Source organism: Momordica charantia (assembly GCF_013281855.1).
Source record: "Momordica charantia cultivar OHB3-1 chromosome 9 unlocalized genomic scaffold, Mcharantia_2.0 BLBB01000009.1, whole genome shotgun sequence".
NCBI lineage: Eukaryota > Viridiplantae > Streptophyta > Magnoliopsida > Cucurbitales > Cucurbitaceae > Momordica > Momordica charantia.
In genome coordinates, this window is record NW_028275167.1 from 30,754,209 (window position 1) to 30,774,244 (window position 20,036).

General features: G+C 36.6%; 4 protein-coding genes across 7 annotated transcripts; 2 read left to right on the forward strand and 2 right to left on the reverse strand.

The window, feature by feature from the left end:
- Positions 1-4,391, forward strand: RSZ21 (RS-containing zinc finger protein 21). 2 transcript variants are annotated; one of them, XR_002602499.2, is made up of 7 exons: positions 1-158; positions 432-544; positions 1,269-1,357; positions 2,384-2,618; positions 2,746-2,871; positions 3,388-3,636; positions 3,769-4,391. XR_002602499.2 is itself a non-coding variant. In XM_022295362.2 (6 exons), the coding sequence occupies exons 2-6, from the start codon at positions 456-458 to the stop codon at positions 3,392-3,394; spliced, it is 546 nt and encodes a 181-aa protein (XP_022151054.1). In that variant the 5' UTR covers positions 1-158; positions 432-455; the 3' UTR covers positions 3,395-3,722. The 2 variants fall into 2 exon arrangements, 1 of the variants encoding a protein (XP_022151054.1); XM_022295362.2 differs by lacking the exon at positions 3,769-4,391 and having other exon boundaries at positions 3,388-3,722.
- A 128-nt stretch (positions 4,392-4,519) lies between these two features.
- Positions 4,520-7,283, reverse strand: LOC111019077 (spermidine synthase). Its single transcript, XM_022295361.2, has 9 exons — positions 7,002-7,283; positions 6,732-6,808; positions 6,509-6,631; positions 5,981-6,085; positions 5,759-5,831; positions 5,595-5,666; positions 5,323-5,518; positions 4,976-5,102; positions 4,520-4,879 (listed from the first exon to the last, which is right to left on the reverse strand). Exons 1-9 carry the CDS (start codon positions 7,171-7,173, stop codon positions 4,814-4,816), a joined length of 1,011 nt encoding a protein of 336 aa, XP_022151053.1. The 5' UTR covers positions 7,174-7,283; the 3' UTR covers positions 4,520-4,813.
- Positions 7,284-10,423: 3,140 nt separating this feature from the next.
- EMB1220 (pre-mRNA processing ribonucleoprotein binding region-containing protein) lies at positions 10,424-14,692 on the forward strand. Of its 3 annotated transcripts, none has more exons than XM_088117728.1 (9): positions 10,426-10,647; positions 10,761-10,834; positions 11,727-11,789; positions 11,885-12,039; positions 12,436-13,328; positions 13,429-13,499; positions 13,970-14,072; positions 14,191-14,266; positions 14,400-14,692. In XM_088117728.1, exons 4-9 carry the CDS (start codon positions 11,929-11,931, stop codon positions 14,505-14,507), a joined length of 1,362 nt encoding a protein of 453 aa, XP_087973854.1. In that variant the 5' UTR covers positions 10,426-10,647; positions 10,761-10,834; positions 11,727-11,789; positions 11,885-11,928; the 3' UTR covers positions 14,508-14,692. The 3 variants fall into 3 exon arrangements, with proteins under 3 accessions (XP_022151139.1, XP_087973854.1, XP_022151138.1); XM_022295446.2 differs by having other exon boundaries at positions 10,427-10,647; positions 11,902-12,039; XM_022295447.2 differs by lacking the exons at positions 13,970-14,072; positions 14,191-14,266; positions 14,400-14,692 and adding an exon at positions 13,849-13,894 and having other exon boundaries at positions 10,424-10,647; positions 11,902-12,039.
- Positions 14,693-15,765: 1,073 nt separating this feature from the next.
- XTH33 (xyloglucan:xyloglucosyl transferase 33) lies at positions 15,766-17,331 on the reverse strand. Its single transcript, XM_022295449.2, has 4 exons — positions 16,848-17,331; positions 16,655-16,755; positions 16,372-16,580; positions 15,766-16,289 (listed from the first exon to the last, which is right to left on the reverse strand). Exons 1-4 carry the CDS (start codon positions 17,062-17,064, stop codon positions 15,926-15,928), a joined length of 891 nt encoding a protein of 296 aa, XP_022151141.1. The 5' UTR covers positions 17,065-17,331; the 3' UTR covers positions 15,766-15,925.
- Between the last annotated feature and the right edge of the window lie 2,705 nt (positions 17,332-20,036).

Genomic DNA, 20,036 nt, shown 5'->3' on the forward strand with positions numbered 1-20,036 from the left:
GCATCGACTACCGGAACCAGTCTCACTCATCGCTTGACTGACACCTTCTGCAGACTTCCGAGCATCGGAGCTCTGCGACTACGCCGGCGCCGCTTCTTACCTTATCACCGGGGGATCTGATCGAACTCTTTGACGATTTTGAGAGATCGTTTCTCTTGGTACGCTTCATCTGCGCGATCGAAGAGCACAACCCTAACTTTTCTCCATGTCTTTAACCGTTATTATAATCCTTAAACTAGCGCTCCGATTTCCATTTTTTTTTCCCTCCATTGTTATTGGCTCCTGCAAGTGCTGCCGAAGGAAACTTCTCTTTGTTTATTCTTTATGTTTACTAGCTCCTTTCTGTTGTTTTCTTGTCGTTTTTAGGAACGATTTCGTCTTCTCAAACTAGCATATTTCCCCGGGATTGTTTAGTCTTTTACTATTTTCAGGTGGTTCTTCGCTTGTTCGGAACAATGACTCGAGTTTACATTGGTAATCTGGATCCACGCGTTACAGAGAGGGATCTTGAAGATGAATTTCGAATGTTCGGTGTTCTTAGGAGGTAATTTCCGTTTGAAATTTTTATATAGAGGCATCCTTCACATGTTTTTATTTTAATTAACATCCTTTTGACTTAAGACATTCACCAAATCGTCCGAAAGGGGAAAATTTTAAGTCCCTGGGTCTGTCAGTGGTAGTTTGGTGGTATTTACGTTATAGCCGATTTTAGTAACTGGACTCAGCATTGGCCCTAGTTTTTGTATGGCGCTTAACTATTAATCCGTGGCGTTTTAACCTGGCCAAAGCCGGACATCTCATCACTCTGCAGGGGAAGAAAAAAGCCGCATTTTGTCACTTTTCATACCAGAACGTCTATTTTAAATCTGTGTATTACCATAGAATATAGGCTGGTTTTAGCCTGCCAGCAGTGGGAGTTCAATATTTGGACTCTGTTCTGTGCATTAGACCAATATTTTCGTTCTCGTCAGTATAATTTGTTTAAGAAACTGGAACACGGACTCTTCGAGATCTTATGGCTTTTCTTGAGATTTGTGGGATCAATCTGCATGGCCCATATCTCAAGGCTCGCAGTAATTCAGCAAAATGCAGTGTTATATTTCTAAAGGTCTAGATCTTGCATCAACTATTAACATGAGAAAGTTTACACTTTACAATTTGTATCCTCCACTTGCTTTAATTTAAAAGAATATATCTGCTCCCTAGTCCCTTGTTCCATCGTATTAATCTGCATTCTGAATTATTTGTCTGTGAATATAATAATACAGCGTTTGGGTTGCTAGAAGGCCTCCAGGATATGCATTTATTGAGTTTGATGATCGCAGGGATGCTCTAGATGCAATACAAGCATTGGATGGTCAGTTCGAAATAAAATTTTGATTTTTTTCTAGCAGACATCAAGTTTTGCTTTTCATTCATTCTATCAAACTATGGTTGCTTTCATATGTATATATACACAAACCTTTTCTCAAATACTAGTGAACTATGATCAGCGAACTCAGTAAGTGCTTTTCCCCCCTCACCTTTATCTGCCATCTAGTTCTCATTACCACTGCAAATTAGATTTTTATAATGGGTCTAGTTTAGTATCAATTTTTGTCCACAAAAATGAACTAAATCATGGAAACCGAGTGGCTTATTTAAATGTCAATTTTATTCTTAGAAGGCACCTTAATGAAAAAAGAGTGTAGTGAATGGATCGATCTCTCCAATATGCTTCAAGGTGTGATTTTGGGAATTCTCGTGATTCTAAGATATGGAAACTTGAGGCCTTTAGGGTTATGGAAATTGGAAGCCATTCTTTTAAAGCATGTTTTGATGCCCTCTTTAGTCTATCTTGAACCAGCACCTGATTTATTTGGTGTGGAAGGCTAAAGTGCCTAAGAAGGTTTAACATTTTAAGTCTTCCTGTGGACTTTATTCCATAATGGGCTAAACACTTGCAATAAGCTTCAAAGCCAGTGCTTCCTGACCTCTAGGCTATAGCTCCTAATTTGTTAGACTTTTCTCCTCTCTATGGTGCTCTAAATCAAAAGATTTTTTGAAATTACAATCTACCTTTGATCCAAGCCAATTGGGATCCTTTTCCGTAAGTTCCTAGGGCTTGTAGGGTGATTCATTATCCCCCTACTATTTTGTCTCTCACTAAATAAAGGTGCTCTTTTTCAGTGTTAAAAAAAAAACTGTTTGTACCTCTTAAATCCTTAATAGTTATGGTACTATACTTTCTTAAATTTACTTGAATTGAACATTCTTTAGATTCTTGGATTTGGTTATCTGGTTTCTATTCAATTTTTTTGTTAAGTTCCCTATGGCTGTGTTTAACTTAGTTTCATTGTCTCGAGTTTAAATTTTATATGTGATTTTCTGGGCTCTTTAACAGGGAAAAATGGTTGGCGTGTGGAGCTTTCTCATAACGCTAAAGGCAGTGGAGGTGGTGGCGGTCGTCGTGGCCGTGGTGGTGGTGATGATCTGAAATGTTATGAATGTGGTGAACCTGGTCATTTTGCTCGAGAATGTCGCTCCCGTGGGGCTTCACGAAGCATAGGAGGTGGTCTGCGTCGTAGTCCTTCCCCTCGTCGTCGTAGGAGTCCTAGTTATGAAAGATATGGTCGCAGGTGTGTCAAAGTTGTGCACACGTTTTTTTTAAATACAACAAGTGATCTAATTGGTGCCAAACCAACGGGTGGTTTCATTAAACTTTGGATTTTGATGTTCTATCACTTTTTTCCTTATCTCGTATAGGAGCAACAGTCCTCGTGGCAAAAGATCCCCAAGACGCCGCAGCATTACACCTCCTAAGCGTGGTCGGAGCTACAGCAGGTCTCCTCCATACCGCCATGCTCGTCGCAGTTCACCTTATGCTAATGGGTATGCGTTACTTTTATAACATGACAACTAGTCGGTAAAACCTGTGTAGCAAATTAAATTTTTTTTTATTGCAAATAAATGTTTGTGACATGGAGGTCAGTATAATGACGTTGCCCATTGATCCAAACTTAGGCCTCCAATAGTGAAAACTGAAAAGTGGAGGAGAATTCTTAGCTAATTAGTGAGAGATAGAGAACCATATTTCCTCAAACAGGTTGATCCTGGGCTATCATTGGGAGTATAGTAAGAGTGAACTAGGATCAGTGGATATAATGTTCTCTTGAAAGGCACTGGTACTTTTGTAATCTGAATCCAGGTCATCAATGAGCCCCATTTGGAGGCCTATGACATCCCTGGACATTGAGCAAGTAATGAATATATAACGTCTTTAAAGTACGAATGATTATCTACAAATGCAGGTCGACACATAGCTGATTCAGCTATAAATTCCATGACTTCTCCTTTTTTAGATGCATATGCATCAATCTAAGAGTTGCCTGTTTATCATTATTGCAGAGATTGAGGCTGGAATCAAGGCTGATGCAGTGCTGGTAGAACTTAGATGATGGTGTTTCTGCTATACTGTAGTTCTAATAGGAATTGTGGAGTGAACCGGAATCATGTAGTTAAGTTCATCTCTGACAATTGGTTCTCTTTGAAACCTGGATATGGATGGGTGTCTACGAAGTATTTTAAGAGCCACGAAATGGGGTTCTGTTCGGCACCATTTTGTGTTGGCTCTCTTCCGCCTGCTGAAACTCGGAGGTCTCTTCTTGCTTTAAAAATCATATATACTACCTAGAGTTTTATATATACCTTACCATCTATTTATTATTATTATTATTATTTCATTGGATGCCCCTAAAGATCTATCTGTTGGTTGTTTTTGTTTTTGAGGTGTGATTTTCGGCTATAAATGGCATCGTTACTCAGCTAACTGCATCTTAGTGCATCACGGTTCTCAATATCTACTCTGCTCCACAATCATCTTCTTGTTTCTACAACTGGTTGCATGCTGTTTGTATTGCACTCTTCTGCAAGAAGGCATCCCATTTATTTAAACCTTTTTAGCTGGTTGAAGAAGATGAAGCTGGTTTTATGTGATTGTCTGCTCATCATCTTCTCGTCTATCAGCGTTTTACGAGCTTCTATGCATGCGCGAAACTATCCTGAGATTCTTCTTTTATAACACCAGCATCTTGTGAGCTTCAACTCGTTTATTGCTCTCCCCAACTTTTGGCCTGCTCCACCAAATCTTGCACCAATCGTACTTCTCATTATTAAAGACTGCTAGTGATTTGCTTTTAGATGGTGAAAGCAGTTAACATCATGGTTCTGGGCCCTCCAGTGTTTGTTGACTACTCTCTCTCGTTTGTAGTTTGAGGGTCTAGGACTTTGGTAATTGGGAATGCTTTGGTTGGTTAGAGTATATTTAGATTCTATGCTATGTTTGTTGTTTGCATTGAGAATTACATCAAGACCAGCCCGTTTCAATTAAAGAATCATTGATTTTATTGTGAGGTATCTTCTTGAACTGATGGCTTCATAAAATCTCTCATCGCCCCATCTGATTATACTGGAAACTTGCTAACTTTTATGGAATTGAATTCTAATGTTGTTCGACGGTAAAAATGCCAAGACGCAGGTATGAGAAAGCAGAATGAAATCCCAAGTGTTATTTTCTTGAACCTTGAATGAACCTCAGATACCACATTACAGAAGGAAAAAGATGGAAAATTGTGGGGAAAACAAGAGCTGTTTCTATTATTCATAAAGCCTCAAGAAACTTTATGATGCTGAATCAAAATAAAAAGCAACCGTTTCAATTTCATTTACGCCACTGCTAACATCTAACTTCGTCATCAAGGAACTATAATTTAAGCCTCAACTCCAAGACATTCAACCAATCTTTGCTTCTTCATTGCTGCTGTGGGAGCGATACTCATTTCACTTTTGAATCGATAATCTTCTTAGCAAAAGAAGGCAAGCAAAAAGCTGCTGTATGAATCTGAAGATATCAACAAACATGGAAAGATATGTTTGAGTTCATGTGAAATGGAAGGAGTGATAAATCAGGATATGAAAGGGTGACAGAAGATCCAACCTCGGAGTTGTAAAACTTGAGTGGACCTTTCGCAGTTTCGCTACCGTTATCCTCAATCGGGTTGACCGGATGCTTGAAATCAACAGGGGGTCCTTCAGTTGAGCAGAGCATAAACCCAATCACTCCACTGAAACATCGACCAGGTTGATTGTTAGAAAAGCAATTAAGAACAGAAGCATAGAAATTTCACAAGACCAATGACAAGACAGAACTATATTCGAATGGTGAACTGTAAAAGAAAACTGAGCTTTTTGTATAAATTCTAAGTGAACCAGTCAAGCAGAAAGTAAAAGCAAAAGCCCGATGCTCGCAGGCCCGGGGGATGTCAAATTGTTAAAGCTGTGTACCTTGGATATGTAGGAACTGTAGTCCACGCATAGTTGACAGAGCCTTTGAATATTTGGCGACAGTTTGTCACAATATCTTCAATGATGTGCATGTGAAGCCATATGCTCTCTGCCTGAGTACACACAACACCTCCCGGTCGAAGAGCTTTGGCAACCGAAGCAAAAAAAGGTTTCTCAAAAAGCTCTTGTGCAGGACCTGAAGGATGACAAATGAATGACATTATTTTCAAAACAACCAACATTGTTCCGGGATATGAGAAGGATATGATTACCAATAGGGTCAGAAGAATCCACAATAATTGCATCATATGTGCCTTCAGGAACAGCCTTCAGAAATGCAACCCCTGCAAAATGAGAAGCATGCCGATAAACACAACAATTCAGATAGAGGGGGTGGGGTTATGGGAACTGAAGAGAAAAATGATTGATCATATACCATCACCAACATGAAGTGTGACGCGAGGATCCTCATATCCAACAGCTACGCGTGGGAAAAATTCTTTGGAAACCTGCAAAGGTAGATGCAGGCAACCGTATTCGATCACAATAAGAAGTGTTTCCTCACATTTGTCATAAGCATATGAGCACCACAGGTCCACAAGTATCTATAGCAAGTTTGTACTCGAATAACCGATAATCCTGGGAAGTTATTACTTACGTCAACTACCATCTTGTCAATTTCACAGATATCTATCTGCTCAACAGATGAATGGCGAGACACCTCTCGCAGGACACCACCATCTCCTCCACCAATAACTAGAACCTAATAAGATAGAAATTGAGTGAAGAAACAAGAAAACAAAACACAAATTAGCATAGCCCCCGTCACAGCATTTCCTTGCATGGATCAAGGACAAAAAGTTTCTTTCAGGTTTGCAACAAGGAGAACATAAGGCATGATAAGCTCGAACTAGTAAAAATGGCATAGCCAGACATCAATCGCCCGCATGGATTATTTCCAGGAGATAGTACGAAACAACCTTAAAACTTAATATTTGATATGAATCTCAGCTGCAAATAGTTATAATGAAATATCCACAAAAATGTCACTGACATCCCCTGCTCCGCATCTCGTTTCTTAATAATCAAAGGTATTAGACCATATACCATCCAGAGTATGAAAAAACTTATGACTCCATATACAAGTTCTAAAACATTCTCAAATTATTCCACAAAGAGAAAAAACCTTTTTGGGGTTTGGAATTGAGCAAAGTGGAAGGTGAGCGATCATTTCTTGGTAAGCACATTCATCTCTCTCTGTAAGCTGAATCACCCCATCCAAAACAAGAACCTTTCCATATGTTGATGACTGCAGGGCACATAAACCAAAACTCCAACATCAGCCCATCGAGGGCAAAATTCACAGTGAAAGACAAAATATCAGAAGATTCATCCTCATATAACAATACCTGAAAGACCAAAACATTCTGGTAATCAGACTTCCCTTGGAACAAAATTTTCTCCACCTTCAAGGAGTGTGCCTCTCCTGCATGATATCGAATCGTTTGATTTTCTCAACGAAAATGAAAGCCAAAGCGAAAAAACCCAAAGAAATATATTTGCAGGAAGAGAAAAACTGGATTCCGTGGTATTGTTCATCAATCATCATCTAAACAAATCTCAGCAGCCAAACAGACTACAAATAATGAAAAATATGAGATTAGAGAAGAAAAACTCACCAGGCCACATTGGGCTAATCTCAGAAAACCACCCAGGAATTACAGAGGAAATACAATCGGGCTCCTTCTTCCCCTCGGTCGCTGTGACCAAAGCGGGGGCTGATACCCCATTCTCCTCCGGCTTCTTCGCCGCCGCATCGGCAGCCGACCCAACGCCATGCTCCGCTGCCATAATTCCTCCTTCACCTCACTGAAATTCCAAACCCCAAAACAAGGCCCAAGAGGGGAGTGCTGCTATCTGACCCGTTTGGCTGAGACCTGTGAGCACTGAACAAAATGACCCACTTCTTCATCCATTTATATAATCGTAAGGGTTCCGTGAAAGGATTCGCTTTTGGAGAAAAAACAAGTTACGGTTTCTTTTTCTTTTCCCTTTTTTTTTTTTTTTACTCGCCTCGATTTACGCATTTTCCCCCATCCCAATCTTCAATCTTCGTTCAATTATATTCTAAACAAAATAGATTCGAAATTTTTCATAAACCTCCAAATATTCTGGCATAGTTTTATTTTTATTTTTCTCAATTACAAATTTGATTCCATGCCTTAATTTCCCTTTGGTTTTTATGATTTGAACGGGTTTGATATAGCAATTTTTTTTTTTAAATCATGCTTATTTCAAAATTTTTACATAATTCTCTCTCTCTTTTTAATATTTGTCTAGATGCCTAAATGTTCATTAATGATATAGTATATTTCTAAAGAAGTCTATCATTAATAAACAGAGATATTTCATTGTTGTTTTAATATTTTCATGAACAAATTTGGGTTGAGTTCTGTTCTTTTTTTAGTTATATTTGAAAATTCACATAGTTGTTATATTTACCATTAATTAGATTTGTTTTGCCACACCTGTACCAGCACTCTTATAATCAAACTATAGAGATTAATGGAATATCTTGAAATCTAATTCAAACCGTATAACCTAAGCTGAAAACTTTTATGAAGACAAAAATGAAATTATGCCAAATTAAAATGTGTAATTTAAAATAGTTTTTAAATTTTTAACCAACAAAAAAAAAGTTGTTTTAGTTTTTTCTAATATTAAACAAATTATTTTAATTGTTGTCGTTAATTATTTATTTTCTTAATTGGCTTTTATTTTAAATTTTTTGGCCAAATTATAATTATTAAAACTAATTTTCACAATTGTTGCACGTATCTTTTTCTACTTACTCAATAGAAGTCGCCTCAAAACTACCCATCTAGGCATATCTTTAAATAATTTATTTCTAATAAAAAAATCGTGAACAAAACTACGTGATTCGACACTGTTTTACCTTATTTATTAAAATTATGTGTGATATTTACCTTATTTTTTCTTTCTTTTTTACCGCATATAACTTATTAGTGAAACTATACTTTATATGATGATTAATTTCAGAATTAACTCGCAACTATACTACTGTGATTTGGTACGTTGTATAATTGCTTAAATATATAAAAAAAAAAAAACATGCTTTGAATTTTGTTTATCTGTAAAACAAAAGGTAAAAAGCATAATGTGGCTGGAGAAATATTGTTCTTAAAGTGGCTCCAAAGAGATTTATAGAGAATCTGTTCTCTCTGTACTTATAATAAAAAAATTTTCCCTAAAATTTTGTACAAAGCGTATTATGATGTATGATGATGAAGGCTTTGAGTTAATAATCTCAATTAGACAAATTAATTTCATTAATTTGATTTGATTAATTATCATCATTTCACTTTATTTTGGCAATTTTAATATAGTTGGACTAGTTTAGATATCATAACATAAAATCACTTTATTTTGATTTGTCTTTTAAGTACTCCATTCAAAGCCAGTAATCAATTCCCCAAACCTTTGGTTATGAGTGGAGCCAACAAGTTGCAAAAGGAACGGAAAAAGTAGCCCCTCAAAGCTAGCTAAAGAATAAATTCCAGTACCAGTGACTATATCCCTTCATATCCAACCGCATATAATATAATTACTTTATATTTACCGATTTGAATTTAAATTTAATTCAACTATAATCGACACCCCTCTCCAAGTGTTGTAAAAAAATTTACTTATGTTCAATATATTTCTTGACTTAAAGAGTTTCTCAAATAAATGGCAACAAGTATTTACTATTGAATAATTTACCGGATCCCACATATGGTACCCTTTTTATTTTATTTTTGTTGATCCCTAAAATAGTTATGGTGACATATGAAGTTGTAGATGGCAATTGGCCTCAGTCTACTGTTCCTTATATAAACAAAAAAGAAACAAGACTTAAATTACCAGTTTAGGTTATGGGGAAGTCAAGTTGGGGCAAAATACGTTGGTCTCCAGTCGCCAACTTATGTGGAAAATACAGAAGAAAAAAAAAAAACAAGTTAAAATGAGGAAATTGAGAAGTTGAGGTTGCAGAGATTGTTTGATTGAGACGACAAGAAAAAGCATGCATCATTTTCAATCATAAGAACTGGACAAAGATTATTGAATAATTGTTGAATTGGGGCCTCAGGTGGGGGCTACCTCTTACTCTCTTGCATTTTTGGATCACCCTTTTTTTGACCAATTTTTCTTTTTTCTTTTTTCCTTTTTCTAAATGGTTGTGCAATATCAAACCCATTTTGATTTTCCAACTAACATAGTCAATGCTGCTTGCTGACTACCTCCCTTTCATGCAACCAGCCTAAACCAATATATTTTTCATTATGTTTCCAATCATTGGAATTTCAACCCGACTTCGACACAATCATACATGTCTTAACAAAAATAGATAAATAAACTACCACTCAATCTAAAAATATTATTAATTGTCAACTAAATATTTAGTCCAATTAAAATATTATTGATTGATTTATTAATATATAGATTATAAATTTTGTACAATTGTTAGGTAACAGTAATATATTACGTTGTCAAAGTGGTAATTGGCATATACCTTCGATTCTCCATCCCAACATGTTATACTAAAAAAAAATTATATTATGTTTTAACTATTTTAGTTTTGAAAAAAAAAGAAAGAAAAGAGAAATTATAAACAAAATAATAATTTTTTTAACCGTAAATTTTAAAGTTTCAAATTTAAATTTGAAAATGTTGAATCCAATTTTCTACCATTTGAATTACAAATCCAAAAATACGTTTAAAAAATAAATTTGCCAAACAAATGTTCAATCTATATGATCAAATGAATTTAGAAACAACAACTAATAGGGATGCTAAGGAAAAATCGATAAAATCGACAAAACTGACCGAAACTGATGGTGGTTCGATTTTCAGTTTTGGTTCAGACATTCAGAAAAACAAAAATCAATCGGTCAGTATCGGCCGGCTTACGAAGACCGAAAAGAAAATCGAGCCGAACCAATTTGAAAATTATGCTTCGTTAATAGCAGAAGCCCAGCCCATTACATTCTCTCCCTCATTTAAAAGTTAAATCAAAGCCCAGCCCATTTGACAACCACCCTATCTTCGTCTCTCTCCGATCTGGTGTGAGGACGTCACGGGCTCGTCGAATCGCTGCTTGGAGAACGCACCGCCTCTCGTGGTAATCGCCGTGGAGAGTCGCCGACGCTCGGGTCTGACTTCGCGTGGGTTCGCCGGAGGGTTCTGCACCGCCGCGAGGTGATGCCGCCGACTTCCTATACATCGCGCCACCGTCAGTAGTTTACCGTGTTCGATCGTCGTTAGGTATTTTCTTTTTCTTTTTCTTTGGGATAAAGGCATCGGAGTGTGATTTTATACATTAGGTTTGTGTATATATATGCTCCCTTGACCATGGAAATTGAAATTTTGTTATTCAGCTATTCTTCAACTTGGTGCTGAATTGTTTACGACCAGGAAGGCTTTGTAATCTTCTAGCGCAGTTTAGAAAATGGTCAGTAACCTATTCTCTCTTTGGTTTGCGGCTCTGACACGTTTTGATTTCAGCACTCTCTTCTGAGTTAAGAGTGCTCATTAGTTTTCAGTTTTATTACTGTTAATTAGTTACTAATTCCTGCTGTTAATTAGTTGTATTACTGTTGTAAGAGTGTTCTGGTTCGAAGCCTTTAGATCATCTCCCTCAGTGTTTGATAAAATCACCATTGTTCTACTGCTTCTCACGAGCGATTGAAAAACAAATCGTGCCCTAGTCGCTAGACTCATAGCTCTGATACCATGGCCATCAAAATTAAAAGAGAATAGGACAATGACAAATGCAGAGAAATAGTACTAATATTCTCTTTAATCGAGAATTAGTGAAGAGTACGCCGAATACAGCCTATTATAGGCATGGGTAGTTCTGCACTATTATCTGACTGATTATCAGCCCTTTACAACAGTAATACAACTAATTATCAACAGTAATTAGTAACTAATTAACAGCAATGAAACTGAAAACTAATGAGCACTCGTAACTTTCTGTATGCTGGTCTGTATCAGTTGCTATGATTTTGCGTGTAAACTTGAGTTGACTTATCTACTAGACATTGTGGGTTTGGGAATATATCATTGAATCTGTAGCTCAGTTCTTAGTCTTCTGCTGATGCTATGTTGCTGTCGTTCTTCCTTCAATTGTATAATTGCGTAAGGGATATCTATATAATTGAACAAGTTGAGAATCGTTTCTTTTGTTTCTACTTTATTTTAAAGCATTTATTTTTTATCTTTTTTATTAGGCATTTCAACTTGACATGACGCTACCTCTTTCCGTGATTTATTAGAATCTATCTTGAAAATGTTAATTATCTTGATTATTAACTGTCGTATTCTTTTCTTGTGTTTTGTAGGCTACTTTGGCTGATTCTTTCCTAGCAGATCTTGATGAACTCTCTGATGAAGACAATTTTCTGGTAAGTAATGAATTTTACTTTCCTTTCTGGAAAGCAAAGTCATAATAATGCTATTAGTAGTGTAAATCCATCTACCTTATATTTTGAGGCAATAGTTATTGGCTGTCTACAGGATGAAGAAGATGTCGATGCTGAAAATATGGAAGAGGATATTGATGGGGACCTTGCCGACCTAGAAAGCCTTAATTATGATGATCTGGATAGTGTATCAAAATTGCAGAAAACGCAGAGATACAATGATATAATGCAGGTTAGTTTACATGATAATTTCCTTATTGATTAGGGCATATGCTGTGGCTTGAAGATAAAAGGGTTGGAAGAAACCCAATGCATGCGTTGGATCCCTGCTGTCTTGTCTATTTTTTAATCTTTTATTGAATGATAAGTTATGGCTTATGGGTTATTGTAAAATTGTTGGATGTGTCTTCTTGGCAATTCATTGTTTCTAAATAATATTACATTTGAAGATTGTGAAAATCTATGCAAGTTATGATGACCGTTTCAATTTTACTATCCACAACAATGATGTTACTTGAACCATAACTCCTCTATTTGAAATGTTAAATATTTTAGTGTGCATACATGATATTATTTGTGATGCCTCATTTCCAAGTCACTAACTTTTCTGTTGCCATCTGAATGACAGAAAGTGGAAGGTGCATTGCAGAAGGATTCTAACATCTCCAATCAAGGATTAGTCTTGGAAGATGATCCTGAGTACCAACTGATTGTGGAGTGCAACTCTCTGTCAGTGGATATTGAGAATGAAATTATTATTATTCACAATTTTATACGTGATAAATATCGATTGAAATTTCCAGAGCTTGAATCACTTGTGCACCACCCAATCGATTATGCTCGAGTTGTTAAAAAGATTGGGAACGAAATGGATTTGACTCTTGTTGATCTAGAAGGCCTTTTACCCTCTGCTGTCATTATGGTTGTCTCAGTTACTGCATCCACCACAAGTGGCAAGCCGCTTCCAGAAGAAATTCTCCAGAAAACAATTGATGCATGTGACCGAGCTCTTGCTTTAGATTCAGCAAAGAAAAAGGTCCTTAATTTTGTTGAAAGTAGAATGGGATATATTGCACCAAATCTTTCAGCCATAGTTGGAAGTGCTGTTGCAGCAAAGCTAATGGGAACTGCTGGTGGTCTTGCTGCTTTAGCTAAGATGCCTGCTTGCAATGTTCAGCTTCTTGGTGCAAAGAAAAAAAATCTTGCTGGGTTTTCCACAGCGACCTCACAGTTTCGGGTAGGTTATATTGAGCAAACAGAGATATTCCAATCAACACCTCCTCCTTTGAAGATGCGTGCTTGTCGACTCATAGCTGCAAAATCAACACTTGCAGCACGTGTTGACTCTACCAGGGGGGATCCTACTGGGAAGACTGGAAGAGTTTTCAAAGACGAGATCCTTAAGAAAATTGAGAAGTGGCAAGAACCTCCACCTGCAAAACAACCAAAACCTCTTCCAGTCCCTGATTCAGAACCCAAAAAGAAGAGAGGTGGGCGTCGACTAAGGAAGATGAAGGAAAGGTACTGATATGTTACATGTGTCTTTCATCTCTCTAACTATAGAAGCTTTGATTTGTTGCAGTTTTTGGTGTTCATGGATTGATGTGATTTTCCTTGTCAGATATGCAACAACAGAGATGAGGAAGCTAGCCAACAGAATGCAGTTTGGGGTGCCTGAAGAGAGTTCTTTAGGTAAAGCATTCTTTAAATTTTGAGTAATCTGGATAGATGAAATTTTAGTCCTGCTTCTGCTTCATTTCACATTACATGTCAGTATGGATGCAATGTTGGGTTGTTCAATAAGCATGAGTTGCCAAGTTGTCTGGTGAACCAGTAAATTTTCTGAATTGCAAGTAACACTACCATAACCGTCTTTCCCTCTCTTGAAGAAATATTTCATATCAGAATTGGTTTTATTTTCTTCTGAATACCAGCATATTTAGAAATCTGTTCTGGATGGAAAAAGTAGTTGTTTGAGCATTCTGCAATAATATTCTGCACAAACATTTCACTTTCTTCATTCTTTCTGCACATAAAACAGGAGATGGATTAGGGGAAGGGTAGAAATCTGTTCTGGATGGAAAAAGTAGTTGTTTGAGCATTCTGCAATAATATTCTGCACAAACATTTCACTTTCTTCATTCTTTCTGCACATAAAACAGGAGATGGATTAGGGGAAGGGTATGGAATGCTTGGGCAGGCTGGGAGTGGCAAGCTGCGTGTGTCAGCTGCTCAAAGCAAGCTTGCCGCTAAAGTTGTTAAGAAGTAAGTCATGGCATTGAGCTGGTCCTAATATCTTTCACACACAAAATCCTCCCCACCACAGATATCTGCAGCTCACTATTGGGTTATTTTTTATATTTTCTTTCTAAATTATTTTCAGGTTCAAGGAAAAACGTTATGGTAGCAGTGGTGCTACATCCGGGCTGACATCAAGTTTAGCATTTACACCTGTACAAGTCGGTATTTCTTGCGTTCCTCACCATATCTTCCTATGTTATCTAAGTTAGCCTCAACAAGTAATTGTCTTTTTCATGACACTGGCCAGATGCTTAATTTCTAGGTTGTAAGGATTTCCTGTTTTCCTTGCAGGGGATTGAACTGTCGAATCCTCAGGCTCATTTGAACCAGCTAGGCAGTGGAACTCAGAGCACCTACTTTTCCGAAACAGGAACATTTTCAAAGATCAGGAAAAACTGAGTCATTAGACATTAGACAATCAAATGTCCTTTTTCGTGCTCTTGCTGTAAGCATACATGGATATATACGTTTATGACGACACATTGTAATTCAGTCTTAAGAGAGAGCCACAGGAATTTATGTTTCTATAACACGAAGGTTTTTCTCCTTCCAATAGTTTGATCATGCTCATGTTTTTTGGGACAGCTTTACAAGTGTTGAGTTATTAGCCTTTTGGCAAGCCCGTGATATATTATATTGGCCTGCCATACACTGTACCTGGTGGTAGGACAAGAAAGTTAGTCTCTTAACCAGTGCCATCAAATAATAGTCAGCACATCATGAAAACCGTCTGATTTCCATGAGTTGAATATCGTCAAAACTTGTACATCCCAGTACACACCCATGAGAAAGTTTACGACATTGATTTTGTGCAAAGTTAACGTTACAAGATTAGTGCACTGTACCCATTGAGTAGCCCACGTGCGTCACGTCAAGCATCCAAGATCTTGCCGTCTTAATGTAATATTTCTTTTTCTTTTCATCGAGGACAGGGTGCCTTTATTTCTCTGTAGGTGTCAGATCACATTGATTTTGGTGGTTCAAAGAGGGAGGGAGGTGGGTTCTGTGGCGTCTATGGAAGATGCTTCTTATTAGATTATAAAACCGATCTTCCATTTCCATGCACTTTGTAAAGCCTATAGGAGGAGTCAATTTTTAACTGTAAATGTACCAGGTTCTCCTTGCTTTTCGACGGCTCCAGTGAAGCTCTCTTTTATTTCAGTACGAAAGTTCATATTGGAATCAGTTTTCCGGTCAACTATCGACCACGACCAGCATCTCTGTCTTTGAACCAAAATATGGGATTTTGCCATTCCCACGTGAGATGTTTCTTGCACTATCTTGGGCACATCTTTCTACATAAAGTAATTGCCCCATCCTACATCTCTCTAGTATCTTGCCAAAAAGACAACTTTTAATATTTTGAAAAGTAGAAAAAACCTCTATTTTTCTGCAAAAGTATCTAAATATTGTTCGGAGTAGAAAATAGAAATATTCACGTGGACTAAAACTAAATGGTCGTCTTCTCTTCATTTCTACCTTCTTCCATTTAACTTGTGAAAAATATAATGATGCTCGACGGGTAATTTCTATCTACCGGTCAAGAAGTAGTATTATTCTTTTACTTGTCTGTGGAACAATAATACTAAACAAATATGCCCAACGGATAATTGTTTTTCCAAAAAGAAAGAGAGGAAAAAAAAAAAAAAGCAAAAGAGAAGCACAAAGACAAACGTGTTCCTTCTTCCATCCCATGTAATACACTGGAGGCTCCCCCTAATGATTATGGTATAACAAGGCTACAACACACTCTTTTCTTTCTAACCTAAAATTTATGAGAACACTCAAAAGAATGATGTCAATAAGTAAAAACATATCTATTTGCACTCTGGTGCCACAACCTTGTATCTAGATGTATCTTTACAATAGGAGTAGAACATTAGCTTCCTCCTTGCCCAATCCATTGCCCCCATTTGCTGCTGTGTTAGCTTGATAAATTCTGGCCCCTCCACTGTATCTGGGCTCGAAACATTGGCTTTGGAATCTGATATGCTGCCACTGATCTCCATTTCTGCAAAAGAAGCTACATATGGCGCATACTTGTAGTCAACTGGGTATTTTCCCCCATGAGTTGCCCACTCTGAACCATCCCATATTGTGACAAAAACTGACATTGGTTTTAATGGATAGAAAGCTTCAGAATTGCGCAGCTCTCTAACTGGTACGTTATCCACCAGAAACCTGCTCAAATTTCTGGGCATCTTTAGAAAGAAGAAACAGGGGAATCTGATTTTCTTTTAGTGATTTAATTTCGTGCACTTACACTATATGATAATTGTTCCAAATGATGGTGTAATCATGGTGCTCCACGCTGGGATCAAACCAGAGATAAAATTTCTCTTCTCTTCCTGTCTTGACACTTCCATTGGCATAAATATTTGTTTGAATAACCCAATCTTTTCTCTTGTCATGTCCCAACAGCTCAATGTCAATCTCATCGTGAGAATGGGGATAGGCATCTGCATTCGACAGCTGCATATGGCTTCCATCTCTTATAAACCAAATTGGTCACCCAAACAGAGAGCAATAGAAAAAAGGAAACTTACATAAAATGCCACTACAACCCCTGAAGTGAGCCCTGATGGAAGCTTAATTGAAGCACTGAAAAATCCATAATGGTATTTGTTTCTGGAGACCAGACCAGCACCTCCAAAAACGAACAGAGAAGAACATTATGAATGCAAATGAAGTCAGAAGACTAAAAAGAAGCTAAAGATCAAAAGGGGACTTTTCTTTTACCAGAGACTTTGTCTAGAGTGAGATTGAGGAAGGACCCATTATTCATCAGCTGGATATTTGAGGCCCCAAACATCTTGGCAAAGCACTGATCGATTGAGACATGAGGGACGAGATCCGTCAAACGTGGAACAGTTGGAGGCGTGTAAAAAAATCTTCCACAAGAAGGGACTGCAAATAACATCCACAAGAAGATGATGCCCAAAAGGGGAAACTCCATTATTCCTCTGGAAATTTCCTTCCTTAATGAACAAAGGGCTGTGAAGAATTGGGCTTTTATATTGGGAGTTTCTAAGAGAATATGAACTTTCTTAGTTGTTCAATAGCTGGCTGATGGCTCGCCCCTTTCCTTCCTTCCTAGTATCTCTCTTGGGCTGATTTTAAGAACTTTGGCCAATATGGCTTGTGGGGCTGTCTGAAAGGTGGGGTGATTGAGGAAGACATTTACTAAACTATTTTCTGATTTGCTTTTTTGCCAGAAAGAACAGTTCATGAACCAGAGGCTCACTTTTGAATTCTGATGTTAGTTATGGGCACTGTGATGGGCCACAAGAAGGAAAACCGACCATTTTCCTCGAATAAAAAAAAGGGACATTTGGAATCTCCTGTTGCAAAGCCAAATTTTTTGGCTCATTATTGTCAAATTGGAGGTGATTAGAGCTGATTAGACATCTAAAAGACATAATAACGTGTCTTGCCACTGATTTTGTAGCTGGGATCGTGAGTTGGAGCTTGAAATCGTGATCAAAACAATCATTTTATTAAACAAATTCAAACATTATAATTGAACTTGTTTAAAAAGAAGGATTCTGATTCTCCCCATTGGGCTGATCTAGCTTTCACTTTTTTCATTGAAGGGAAAAGTTGTGATGTGAGTAGAGACAAAACACCTGAGATCTCCAGCTACTGTGCTAGAGATTTGTGTTGGCCAAGCAAAAGTATGAAAAAGAGAAGAAAGATTTGATTGGGGAGTAAAGTTTGGTTTGATAAGGAGCTGCTGAAATTGCCATTTATTTGTCTCTTCATTGGCCAGAAGTGCCATAGCTGGCTTTGAGAGGGAGAGTTTGATTTGATTTGAGTATTGATATTGACATTTACTATTAAGGGACTTGCTGTATTATTATCATTCCCTATGGTCTAACAAACTATACATAAATTGAAATTTTGGTTTCTACTCTGGTCTTAGTTTGGTATGTTATTATAGGTTTTGTTATATATCATTATTAGAGGTTAACAATTTTCTTACCCTGCAATTTTTTTCTTTAACTTGGTGGGAAAAATTGATGAATTTTGACACATGTGTCAATGTTATTTGAGTAGCGTCCTACGGTTTCATCCTAAAGTTAAATAGTTAATAACTAACATACATGAACTCAACTCTATAGATTAAGATATATATCTTCGATAAAGTTTAGAAAACGTATTATGGGTTCAAAAAGAAAATATAGTATATATAGATATTGTAGCTTTGTATATATGTAGCTATATAAAATGTACAAATGCGATTTCTGAATTACATAAATTTGTGAGTCCAAGCGCTTCTTCAAATTTGTGCATCAATTTATGAATTAGTATCAACAAGTAGACGAAGAGAGAAGTAATTGATTAATGTGATAGACGACTTAGAAGTCAATGCTTTAATTCGCCGAAACTTTATAGCTATTTATTTGCCACACCACTATGACATAGGCCTAGTTTTTTATTGGGATATTTTTGTTTTCAAAAAAATATTTGATGTCTTAATTATTTTTTAAGAAAGTGTAATTTTATTTACTTATTTCGATGATATTTGAAAGAGTTATAATTAATTTTAAATTTCTATTCAAAAAGTAGTTTTTTTAGAAAAAAAAATTGACTTGAATTATTATTCGTGTAACAAATTGAAATACAGTAAGAACGCCAAAAAATATTCTCAAAATAATAAAACTAAGCGATAAAAATAATTTATGTGGCAATATATTTATTAATAATTTTATAAAAAATATGTTTAAAAAAATTAATAATAATAATAATTTTATAAAAAATATATATTAGAGTTAATATCCACCGTTTTTTTTTAGAAAATAGAAATATCATTAAGCCACATGGACAAAAGGTGAAATTACATCAATCTCCCCAAGACGTAGCACCCAAGGGGGAATTTCATGAAACCAAGAGCACGAAGACAAAGAGTGCAGGGAGCGCTTAGCGAGCAAATCGGCAAGGCTGTCGCAGCGGCGAGGAACATGCACGAATTGAAGGAACTCAAAAAAATAGATATTAAAGTTAATATCCACACCGATGACTCATATAAAATGAAATTTCTTGAGATTAGTAGGGCGATCCTAATTACATAAAACGATGGAAGGTATGGAATTTACACTTTTGTCATGAAACAAACTTATTTAAAATGGTACCCATCACCTAAATTACAAAACTATCCTTTTGTATATACAAATTAATATTGATTGATTTTTAAATTCTAGAATTCATTAATTGGAAGATTATATTGCTTAATGATACTTTCTAAAAGAAGCTAAAATACCAAAGCATCCAAAAATATCTCCAAATCCCTCAAATTCGAAAACTTTCAAAAATATCCTTAAATTCCCCAAATTCGAAAATAGTGATGGTTCGTGTCTTCTTCTCTATTCGTCGGGATTATTCTAATTCCGACTGCTTGCGCCTTCCGTTCCCGTCGCCGAGCAGTCCGTTTCCTTTCTACTGTCGTTCCGTTTCTGTTCGCTCATTCGTCTCCGGTCCCCACCTCATTTTTTCTCCGTCGTCGGAGCAGTTCGTCTCCATTTATCCCGATCAAAAAGTTTGCATTCCAATATATCATAATATATCATAATGTTGAAAATCTTGTTTTTTTTGTTTGTACTGTACCCTTTTCTTGTATTTTTTTTTTGTATATATTCCAATATATCCTAATGTTCATTCCATACCCTAGTAGTATCCAATAGTTGTATATATAGGGTTATATGGGAATATCTTATAGTGAGTTTGATCTTAGCATGCACCATAACAAATTTGTGCATTTCCCTTTTTGTGTGTACGGATATATGGGGATATATCTTATAATGGTTGCCTTGCACTCTTTACCTTTTTGTGTATAGGGATATATTCGGATATATGGGGAAAAAGTGCTCAAACGGACAGAAACCTGTGGAATCAAATCTGAAATACATCTTGTGGCTTCCAAAAACCGAT